The sequence below is a fragment of the Danio rerio genome, chromosome 25 (assembly GCF_052040795.2).
Source record: "Danio rerio strain M-AB ecotype USA chromosome 25, GRCz13ab, whole genome shotgun sequence".
In the NCBI taxonomy this organism is placed as follows: domain Eukaryota; kingdom Metazoa; phylum Chordata; class Actinopteri; order Cypriniformes; family Danionidae; genus Danio; species Danio rerio.
Genome location: NC_141045.1, coordinates 26,118,299 through 26,130,878, shown reverse-complemented (window position 1 = coordinate 26,130,878; position 12,580 = coordinate 26,118,299). Strand labels below are relative to the sequence as shown.

At 34.1% G+C, this 12,580-nt stretch overlaps 1 protein-coding gene and 1 pseudogene across 24 annotated transcripts in view; one reads left to right on the top strand and one right to left on the bottom strand.

Annotated features, from left to right (window-relative positions):
- The window catches only part of LOC147837710 (uncharacterized), a 633,655-nt pseudogene that overhangs the window by 323,889 nt on the left and 297,186 nt on the right, over window positions 1-12,580 (bottom strand). The gene's annotated exons all lie outside the window — the stretch shown is intronic.
- Window positions 1-12,580, top strand: part of brsk2a (BR serine/threonine kinase 2a) — a 312,045-nt gene that overhangs the window by 212,891 nt on the left and 86,574 nt on the right. For all 23 annotated transcript variants that reach the window (XR_015526514.1, XR_015526511.1, XR_015526510.1 and 20 more), the window contains exon 5: window positions 4,760-4,876. Coding sequence is in view for 12 of the 23 variants with exons in the window: in XM_087312364.1 (XP_087168490.1) it covers window positions 4,760-4,876 (117 nt within the window). In the remaining 11 variants the exon portion in view is untranslated. The remainder of the gene's footprint in view (window positions 1-4,759; window positions 4,877-12,580) is intronic.

The following is a 12,580-nucleotide window of genomic DNA, read 5'->3' as shown; positions in this document are numbered from 1 at the left end:
TTATGCATTCAGATGTTAAACAGATACTGTTTATGAAGTTTTTTATAGCAGGGGGCACTTAAGCCAGAACTGCTGTTTTGACGGTACCCATGAAAATTAAATGAAGCAACATTTAAATGCAGATCTGTATCATCAAACAACACAAAACCATGTGCACAAAATTTTAAAACTATCACAGGGCAAATAAATATCTTACAGTTGACTAGGGGAAACATTCAGTGCCTTCAGTGGCCAATATAAACCTGATACTATCAAAAACATCAGGGAATGTTTTATTACAGCAAATAAACTAACGTGCAGTTTGTTTTTCCCTTTTTTTCCATTAACCTGCAGAGAAGAGGGGTTCAAATTAACCTTGTTACTATTTAATTAGGAAAATTTATAGTCAACCACTAATCAACAAACTGTTCAGGGGAGAATATGATATCTAGGTCATATTAATGTGTCAGAAAGTGACTTTAAAGAGTCATTATGGATGTGGCTGTTGTGACAGCTAATAAACCCTATCTCTGCAGACTGTCTCATGAACATTGTTGTGGTATGAATCTTTTTATGCTCCGTTTTATTAGCTCATGTGAGATTTGAGTTCATAAATGTGTTTTATTTTTATGTCCACTTTGTGTCACTTTCATGTAGTATTTTCAAAGTTTTTAGCAGGTAACTTTTCTCTTAAACAGATGAACAATTATGTTCTAACTATTTTTGGGGATATGAGTTTTATGGCTGATATCGATAACCGATAGCTCTTCAGACTTGGAGGCCGATAGCTGATATATATAGGCTGATAATGATAAATATTTCAAAATGTTATATTTTTATAATATATTGAACTGCTCTTATGAACTGAATAGTCTATACTCAAAGCAAAAAAACTTTAATTTCAAAACCGCAAGGTGATTATATAGACCCATATTTACGATTACACATAAATCAGCATGCAAAAAAAAACTATTTCCTTTTCATCAAAGCAAATTAACATGCAACTTGAATGTTGCATACAAATAATAGGTTAAATAACAAAATGGGATTTAATCGACAAGCAAGTTAAATATAGTTTAAATAAGACGAAAATGCTCAAACCAGCTCAAATGTTCTTGAATAAAACATGTTACAGTGATGTACACATGTACAAATATGTCATGGCCAAAAAGCCTTTTTTAGAGGTGTGTTTTAGAGCCACCATACAAGCGAACAGCTAAATTCAGATTGTATTACTTTAGAAAATGCGGCATAGATATTCCTTTGGCATTTTAGATTCTTTAAATACATGTAGGTGCTGCTTGTCGATCTGACAATGCTTATATGTTCGTTCTTACTGGCAATTGCGGGAAAAATGATCGATGAAAAGTTTATGATAAACCGCAGATTAATGATAAAGGGTGCAGATTTGACCTCAGAGTCAGATTTTAATATAAAACCTGAGCTTTGAGCAGATGACTTTACAGACAAACACAGAGCATAATGTAAAAACAGACTTAGGCGGTAAGTTGAGAGCCCCTATGCTGGATTCACAAGTCTGAACAAGTTTCGTCCACGCGTGTGCGAGGCAGGCAGTTTTGTACAATTACATAATCTATTGGCTTAAAGATATCGGCCTAATTTAGACATCGGATCGATAACAATATTCCTAAAAATAGCTTTATCGGCTGATAACTATATGGTGGCCGATATATCATGCAACCCTATTTGTTATATATATTAGGCTGCTAAAGAATATTTAGCCATAGCCATCCATCCATCCATCCAATCCATCCAACCATCCGACATACAACCAACCAACCAACCAACCATACAACATTTCAAACAACCAACATACAACCATCCAACCAACCAACCAACCATGCAACATTCCAACCATCCATCCAACCAACCAACCAACCAACCATCCAACCATCAAACCAGCCAGCTAGCAACTCAAAAATTCAACAAACCACCCACCCATAACTCATTAATCCTACAACCCACCCACCCATAACTCAAAAATCCTACACTTGTTTATTTAATTTAAATGTTTTTTTTTTTTTTTTTTTTTTTAATGCATAGGGTTCAGTTCATACTTGTTTGGCTATTTAAATAAGCATGGTAGTCTAACCTCAGTGCACACCAAACAAGCAGACCAAGACTACTAAAGGGTTAGAAATTGTTCCATTACGTTCATAAGCTCAACAGAAACGTGGGATTGCTTTATTACTCATCACTGTACTCTGGCAAACAGAGGCTTTTTGTTGTGGGAATCTACTGAAGAAAGAAGTTTTTAAAGGAATTTGTATTTTGTAACCACTGCAATACACTCATAAGAGACGTGTCTTCTTGTTTTAAGTTGTGTTTGTGAAGGAGAAATTCCTCATTCTGTTTTGACTTCTTCACAGATTCTTAACTGATAAAAATACCCTACGTAGATGCAAATATAACAATAAAAAAATTTAAAACAGAAACAAAAAACAGAACAAAAATTATTGTTTGCATCAAACTAGAGAATTAAACTAAAAGTTTGGGTACAGCTATTCACACTTGGAAATACACGTGGAAATACAGTAGCTATTAAAAGCAGTTCATGAATAATCACTTTTTATACTATGTAAAGAGCAATGCAACTGACTCTTGAAGGTAATAGGAGATGAGACTCAACTAATAAGTTAGGAGATAAGCACAAACCTGTCAGACCATGCGCAGTGTTGCAGAGCGGGTTTTTCCATCTTTATAATAGCAAAAGTGCGTTCTGACACGCCCTTAATGCGTTTGCGCCTTCGTCTGACATGTTCAGTACCTATTTTCCCTGCTGTATATTATTTTGTAGCAAAAACAAAATTTTTCCAGCATAGGTTGGTGGCAAAAGTTAAGCCATTTATTTCTAAAAAAAAAAAAAAATTAAATCGTAAAACATGCTTTAATCTTCTCTCGGTTAGACTACTGCAACTCTTTATTCATTGGTCTACCTCAGTCAACACTCTCTCAGTTACAGTTGGTCCAAAATGCACCTGCCAGTTTAATAACAGGAACTAAGAGATCATATCTCCCCTGTCCTTGTCTTATTGCACTGGCTTCCTTTAAATTCAGAGTTGATTTTAAAATCCTTCTTTTCACTTATAAAGCATTGCACAATTCTGCCCCGGCCTATGTCAGTGAACTTATTAGGCCTTATACTTGTAGCTTGTAGAATGTTAAGATCCCATGACCAGTTTCTTTTGTCTGTCCCTCGGTCTCGCTGCAAATCAAAAAGTGATCGAGCTTTCTGTGTCGCGGCCCCAAGGCTCTGGAAAAGTCTCCCTCTGAACATCAGGATTGCTACTTCATTGGATGCTTTAAAATCTAATTTATAGACTTATTTTTTCTCTCTTGCCTTTGAGTGACGCATGCATGTTATTTTATTTGTATTTTAGTATTACCTTTATACATATAAGTTGAAGTCTAAATTATTAGCCCCCTTCAAATTTTTTACTTTTTTAAAAATATTTTCCAAATGATGTTTAACAGAGCAAGGACATTTTCACAGTTTGTCTGATAATATTTCTTCTTCTGTAGAAAGTCTTATTTGTTTTATTTTGGCTAGAATAAGCTATATTTTTTCTCAATAATTTACAGTACAAACCATAGCTATACAACAACTTGCCTAATTACCCTAACCTGCCTAGTTAACCTAATTAACCTAGTTAAGCCTTTTAATGTCACTTTAAGCTGTACAGACATGTCTTGAAAAATATCTAGTAAAACATTATTTACTGTCATCATGGCAAAGATAAAATAAATCCATTATTAGAAATGAGTTATTTCTTACATTTTAAATACCAGTTTTAATTATTTTATTTATTTTTTGTTTATTTTATTGTAAAGCACTTTGGATCAACTATGGTTGTATAAAATTGTGCTCTATAAATTAAGTTTGCCTTGCCTATGTTCTTAGCATTTTTAAAAAGAGTTGTAATTATAGTATTTTCAGGAAATGCCTTTGAAATCAAAATGGACGTTTTTTCTTCCTCCCAGTGTCCTTCCAGTGTTTAAAGGACAATTAATGAATGAATGAAAACAGTATGTTATAATATAATAATAATTAAAAATGGCTGGTTATATCTGCCAGCATAAGCTGGGGGTGGGGCCACAAATCTGAGAGTGAAGTTTAGAAATCTGTGGGAATGGATGTGATAAGAAAAATGGCAACGACATCATCATCATCATCAACAACAACAACAAAATTATTTTTAGCAAAAGCTGCAATAGAACATGGGTCAATTGCATCAAAATGCCCTGTTATACATCTTTCTCTCCATACACCACTACTGCTATGGTAAATCAGTGGTCAGTATTGTCATTTTGCCTGTTTAATCTGACACAGGTGGGTGGAGTCAGTGCAGTGTTTCTCATTGCATTGTGTGCGCGCATATTTAATGGATATTTTCTAATGGGAATGTGATTCAAGATCTTTGACACAGTGTCATCTTGCTTCACACTGTGAAAATCTGGGCAGAAAATTAATTAAAAAGAAGGTTTTCGTATTCATTTTGAAGGTCGAAAGCAGCTTCTGTGTCCACCTGTGGTCAGATGAGTGCTTGGACCCTGACACTGCAGGCATCTGTTATCACAGGGGCTTGTAGACTAGATAATAGTGGGAAGAAACAGATAATTGAAAAGGATCACATAGACACAACCAGTTTTGAGATGCTGAAACATAATGTAATGCATAATGAAGCTCACTCCGTCATGGCACAGTTTCTCACATCTCATATGAATGTTTTATTTTCTTCCTCTTTGTGCTTTTGTACAGTCATAGAGACCTGAAGCCAGAAAACCTGTTGCTGGATGAGAAAAATAACATCAGGATAGCAGACTTCGGCATGGCGTCACTACAGGTGGGGGACAGTCTGCTGGAAACTAGCTGTGGGTAAGTGAAACATTAATGGTAATCACTGCATAACATTTGTCATTGAATTATACTAAATTAAATATGATGCATAATAGTCAGTAATACATAGTGCAGTAAACAGACCATCTAAAATCCATATTCAGATGTTATTGTATATAGCATACAGTGCTTTCCACACATAGCCTTTACTTGGGCGGGCCGCCCAGGTATATTAAAGGTGCAGCAGGTGATTGTCTTCAGAAACATTTTTTTGTTGTGCTGGTTGAAAGTCTCTTCACAGTCCAATAGTAATGATTTAAGTAAATGATCTAAATGTGTTTATATGCATTTGTATATTCTGAATAAGGCATAAAAAAAAATCATCCAATTAAATATTGTCGGGCCGACATCTCCCATAATTCCGATAAGTAGCTTAAACTGTCTGTCAGCAAATGCATGCCCGCCATTCTTGCATGCCCGCCTGCATGAGCACATGTGCACACGAGACAATCACAGACGCGGTGAAATCAATTGCTGAATTAAAACTTTTAAAAGTTCTGAATCAATATTGGAGTTACTTTATTGCATGCTGGAGGAAGGACGACACCATAGCTGAAGTATTACTGTTAGGTAATGTTCTGTTTTAAAACTATTTTAGTCAGGCCGAGCTTATGTTAGATTGTGTTGTGTTATGAATGGCTTATATGCACAGACATGTTGTTCAGCCACTGAAATCTCCTGGCAAAAGATTGATGTGACTATTTTCAGTTTCATAAGGGGCCTTTGACAGCAGTGATGATGTAGATTTTTATTTAGTTTAACAACAAAACATCAGTAAAAAGCGCTATTCCCTCTAACCTGCCTTATTGAGCTGAAGTAGCTTTTTTATCGACATTGGTTCATTTCTGAACAATGGCAGCCTTCCCATACTGTTTATATTCACTCTGAAATAGCATGTAAGTATGGCTTATTAATAAGTGTAATTCCTGCACGTCGCTGGCCAAACACTAACTAACTGTTACATTTCTGTTACATAACTGGCGAATGACATGAGCTAGTGGATTGTCTGCTGTTGTGACCCGGTGCATGCGTTTGCGTTTTTAGGAGCCGTTGCTTTGAATCACAGTCCCTCCTTGCCGTCCAAAGACAATATGCTAAGTATATTTGGTGGTGACACATAAATAATACTATTATTATCATCCTTTTACGTTTTTTTTGTATCCGTATAAGAAGGTCAAACATTCGTGATAAATTGACCAGTGAAAAATCTTCTCTCGCTCTGCATGTTTCCTATACTGCTGGTTCTATGTGTGCGCGATCTGTCTCTCACACAGACAATCTCACGTGCTCTGCAGACCAACAAAGATGCACCTTTTCCTCCAAAATGCGTCTGACCGTAGTTTCCGAATCTCGTAATTCCGATCAATTACTTTCGTTTTCTAAAGTTGTTGCAATTTGTATGCATTTTTGCATTACCTTTTTTCGCAGCTGACTGCTGAATCATTTAATAAACAACTCGGATAAATGTTACCATATACTTGGAGAGAACAAAATGACATCTATATGGCTACAAAAAAATATTTGTTAGAAATGGCTAAGCAACTAATTTGCCTTATTTAAAAAATCTACACTTTTTATTTTGGTACTTATAACAATTTTAGCTATATTTTCTATTTTTATATATTTTTTTTCTGAAATTATTTCTCGTTTGCTGTATATTTTATTAAATTAATGATGTTAATATATTACATACTTTATACATATCTAAAAGGCTTTGGTGATACTGTAAATGTCAAGCAAGAGAGCAAGAGAGTCATGTCAGTGGGTGCGCATGGCTCCTAAATAGCATAAAAAAAGAGAGAAATTGTGGATTTCTTTTATTTCAACAACCTTTTTTAAATAACTTTAGCCCATTAAAAAGTAAAGGTGTATAACAGTGTCATAATAAAAAAAATATATATAGTTAAAAATCACATTATTTTTATTGACCATTTATGTGTTGTGGGTAAAAGGTGTGTTTTAATCTGGCTTCCACCGCAAGTATATTTCAAACCTGTGTGAATCACTATCATATACCGTGTTATAACCTAAATGAGTGTATCCCTCATAGATCTCTCTTTAAATTACCATTTTCCACCAGATGCGTTGTAATGATATACTTGTGCATATACATTAGATTAGTCAGTGCCAAATCCAAAACTGGAACTAACTAAAAATCTAAGATCACAGTCAAAAATCTTAGTGTACACCTATATTAATATTCATTATTATTTTATATTTAATATTCATTCATTAATATTCTTTTCGGCTTAGTCCCTTTATTAATCAGGGGTCGCCACAGTGGAATGAACCGCCAACTTATCCAGCATGTGTTTTACGCAACGATTGCCCTTCCAGCCACAACTCATTACTAAGGCCCCGTTTACACTTGTGCGTTTTAGTTTTAAAATGGCATTTTAGAATGAAAACGATATGCATCCACACTCGCGTTTTACCCAGCGTTTCTGAACAGCTCTCCGTCCACACCAAAACGGTGAAAACGCACATCACGTGACCACACACACACTTTGGCAAGCGCTGCAGCCCATCTACCCAGATGAGAGCTCTGCTGGTCGGACTTCTCATCAAGCATCTCTCGCTGGATCTAATCTCACTATATTTATTAAACGTGATATTTCATTTATCTTGTTGTCTTTATCTAACGACATATTCCCTGACTTTGGTCATTGGAATCTATTACTTGTTCTCAGGTAACGTGTTTTGGCGGAGCGCAAAGATAAGTTAATGATTAATGTAATCACGTAGCCTATTCTGTATATTGACTGATCGCTTGCCTTTATTTCCTATAATGTATAAACTTATTGTATGTTATACTTTTATAATGGCCATTATCGATTATTAAAACTTATATTCAGCAAAAAAGAGGGTATGTTTCGTATTTTCACTGAAATTGAAAGGAGGCAGTTGTTATAGACTCCGTTTTGTTATAAATATTCACACAGTGAAGATGACGCTCAGGCAGCACGACGCCTCAACATTTCTGCTGTCTGTTTAGTTGTTAATATTAAAATAAAAATAGGCAGTTCCTTATCAAGTTTACATTTTATTGTTGAGAAAGTGAAACAACGTAGCCAGGGTGATGTGAATGAAGTTATAAAGTACACTGTTCCCTGTGAAGATTGACGCGTGACCTCGGTATGTTTTCCATATCAAACTGAGAAGAAGAGATGCAGCCTTGATCAAACTTGCGAAGTCTGAACTTACACGGAGAAGATTCAGGACTGAACTGTGTGTTAGGCTACTTAATATTGAGGAAAAGCCCCAATCAGAGAGGCGAATGTCTGCAGCCCCGCCTCCGTTTTCAGATGTCTCCGTCTTTCCCCATCCACACTGAGACGGAGCAGCAGCGTTTCAGAATGAAAACGGCCTCTCCAGCGTACTCTCCTCACCACTTACTCCTGTATGAACAGCTTTTGTGCATGGACTGGTTTACTTAGTTGTTTAATAGGGAGGCGGAGCAGCGCAGGCCAGTAATTGAGTTCGGCAAAGGTAACCAGGTAAAACAAAACCCAAAATAGGAGTGTAAAAGCATATTAAAATGCAAATGCCTGCGATAGCTTTTCTGTTTGCTTTAAAAAACACTTATCGATTGGGTTTAGGAAAGGGTAGGTGGGTGGGTCAGTTGCTGATATTTGGCACGACAAGCGAACCGGCAACATGATGAGGACAGTAAGAATAGCAGAAATATACACAGCGAATTTTAGCAATCAAATCAAATCAAATCAAATCAAATCACTTTTTTTGTCTCATTATCAACAGCACGTGTGCTATGATGAGTGAAAAGCTTAGGTGCTGGCTCCAGACAGTACAAAATACAGACAGTGCAAATAAACTATATCTGTATATAATAACTTTCTATTTGATTGTGACGTCAACTTAATTTGTTTGTAATGCAATAATGTGCATCTTTTGTAAAGCTGCTTTGAAACAATTTGCTTTGAAACAATTGAAACAACTTTTTTATTTTATTTGAACTTTTACACCCCACACAACATGCAATTCACAATACAAAATCAACATTCAGGAAAATTATGTAAACAAATTATAATAAAAATAATAGCAAAAAAAATTTATAACAAATATAACATATAAAATAATACAATACAACAGACAGTCAAATTGACAAGCCTTCAATTTTCCTCTTATGTGCTCTCCAAATATTGCCAAAAGCTATGCCATTTCTGATTAATAGTATGGGTGGAGTGCAGAAGTCTTGCCAACATACCTTTATATGATGCAGTAGAAGTGATTAGCTCAATATAGTCCTTAAAAGAGGGAGTATCTGAGTTCTTCCAATTTCGCAGCACCAGTCTCACAGCAATTATACATCCTGCGATGACTAGCCCAGCCTGTGCTTTAGATATTCCATTCTGTAAAGTAGATCTTTTCTACAGCATACAGTATAGTGTAAGAGCATGTCTATTACCAGAAAAACTAAATTAAAATAATATTTTAATTGAACACATCACATCACATACAGTAAGCTACGCCTACAGAACAGTCTGTTTAGCATTGTGAAAAGGCAAAGCTGAATATCTGTGGTTAAAGTGCCACCCAGCGGTCAAATGCTGCTGGCGCATCAATTACCGGCGTCGCCGCGGTATGAATGGCGGCAAAAGGAACACATTGAAGTAGTAACATCTGTATCACCAAAAAGACAGACTCTTGGGTAATAAGGTAAAGGTTGTCCCAGCCATTTCTCCAGGTTTTGAATAACTCTTGTCCAGAATGGAGCCACCAAATGAAAGTTCCACATTAAATGTAAAAAAGTGCCCACAGAATGACCACATTTCCTTGTCCTATCTTATGCAGTCTTGAAACAATAATCATTGTAAAAAGCGATATACAAATAACTTGAATTGAATATCTCCAATGAGCCTGGGTAGTTAAAAACCATTTTTAATCACCCTGCCACTATTGAATGGTATATAAAGTGTATATACAACTCTTCTGAGTCACCCAGTTGTATCAATGTCAGCCGTCAGCTCCTTGTCAGTCACACAGTTTCCACACAGATTGCTGGAACAGGGAGAACAATCGAGAAAGAGGAGGTTGCTTATTCAGCTATGGGTCATCTGTGACTCTGGGCATGTTCATCCAGGAGTAAAGAATTACCTTGAATCACACTACCAAATTTCACTGCTTATTTTATTACGACTCAAGTGACTCTCCACAATGTGATCTGTCAATTATGGAAAACTAGATGTTCAACTTCAAAAAACAAATCAAATTGTATAAACTATTTGTTAGTCAAATATTTAAGGGCAAGTCATGTTTATGTCTATGGCAATGTAGATTTTTCTATGACATTTTATATGGATGAACAGGAAAAGGATTAATTATTTCATTTTGTGGGACAAACTTCATTATTCAGTCTCAGTGTCACATGAATGCTGATTCTAAATGTTAGATCAATCTATCGTGATGTTTGAGCACAGAAGCAACATGTTTGTTTAGGACGCATTCCAGGATGAATTTTTTTTATCAGGATTCTTTGATGAATCAAATTAATGGAAACATTACTGCTTAATTAACTGAAATAAAATACATTTAAATTTATATATGCATTAAATATATATATTAAGTATACGTAATGCAATTAATCATATGCAAGCTCTTAAGTATTTGGCAGGAAATGCATTTTTTAATTTTATTTAATTTGATTCAATAGTAAATGTACTGAAATAATGAACTGTAAATGAATAAATATGCTTATATTTATTGGTCTAGTTTTCCGCTTAATGTCATTGACTGGTTGAGAGCCTGTATAATAAGCTGGATTGAAAGTTTAAAAAATGAGATTTTTTTTTTCTTTTAGTGTAATGCAGATATTCTGTCACATCATAGTGTTATCCATTGTGCTGCATGACATTATTATGGTATAGAATGTAATTGTAGCCTTAGTTATATTTCAGATAAATTTAATAGCTAACACAGACAATTATGAATTGGAATAAGGCCCAATTCTCCACTCCAAAATACCCTTCCTGATTACAATATTTATGTTGGAAACAGACAGTATTAAGTTACAAGCAATAACTGTTGGGTTCAAGTATTTACTGATCACAATATTAAGTTTATTAAATGTAAAAATGAAAATTGCAACAGTATATACAAAGTGTATTTTTTTTATAATTGATTAACATTAATAATTTCAATAAATATTATTGAAATTATTTTAATTGTACACTGTTAATGATTTTTGTAAATTGCACAGTATTTAACTGTAATGTGAACTCATGCAGTAAACTTATGCTGTATGTTACTGTATTTTAAAGTTGCATTGTGAAAATGACTGTATATATTACAGTAAAGATAGACAATACTGTAAACACATATGCAGCAAAATAAATGATGCTTTAAATGTAAGTACAGTATTTTTGCTGTAATTGACAGTAATTTAGTGGCAGATTGTTACACTACAACACACTGTTAACATTTTTTTTTTTTCAAATTGCACTGTATTCAACTAATTTGTTCTGTATTTTGTTGTAGGATATTTATGCAGTATATTGCTTTATTTTAAAATTGCATTTTGAAAATGACTGTATTTTACAGTAAAGATAGACAATACTGTAAATGTACAGCAAGATAAAAGGTGCAGTAAGTGTAAGTACAATATTTTAGCTGTATTTGATTTACAGTAAGTTACTGGCAGAATTCTACACTACAACTACACTGTTAACAGTTTTTTTTATTTTTTATTTTATAAATGACAGTAATTAACTAATATGTATTTTACTGTGGGACATTTATGCAGTATATTGCCATCTTTTAAAGTTGCATTGTGAAACTTACTGTATATTTTACAGTAAAGATAGACTATACTGTAAATACAAATGCAGCAAAATAAATGGTGCTGTAAGTACAGTATTTTGCTGTAATGGATTTACAGTAAATTACTGGCAGACTGCTACACTACAAATACACTGTAAACACTTTTTTTTAAATAAATTACCTAGTATTTAACTGTAATATAAACTGTATTTTACTGTAGGACATTTATGCAGTGTTACTGTATATTATAGTTGTATTGTGAAAAATACTGTATATTTTACAGTATAGATATACAATACTGTAAATACATATGCAGCAAGATAAACAGTTCTGTAAATGTAAGTACAGTATTTTTGCTGTAATATAGTTATAATATTTTACTGCAGCAAGCTGCACTACAACTACATTATTAACTATTTTTATAAATTGCACTGTATTTAACTAATTTGAACTGTATTTTTTTGTAGGACATTTATGCAGTATATTACTATATTTTAAAGTTGCATTGTGAAAATTAATGTATATTTTACAGTAAAGATAGACAATACTATGAAATACATATGCAGCAAGATAAAAAGTGCAGTAAAAGTAAGCACAATATTTTTGCTGTGAATGATTTACAGTAAGTTACTGGCAGACTGCTACACTACAACTACACTGTTAAACACAGTAAAGATAGACAATACTGTAAATACATACGTAGCTAGAACAATGGTCCCAGTAAGTTACTGTAGAAATCTGTTAGCAATGCAGAGAAAATGTGTGGTCTGATTTTTTTTGTAATGATAGAGTTAAGTTCAATTAAAAAAAAAGAAAGTTCAATTAATTTTGTAGAAGCATCCCAAAAAATCTAAATTTTATTACATATGATCTTGACTTAATAAATGTGAATTTATATCATGAAAA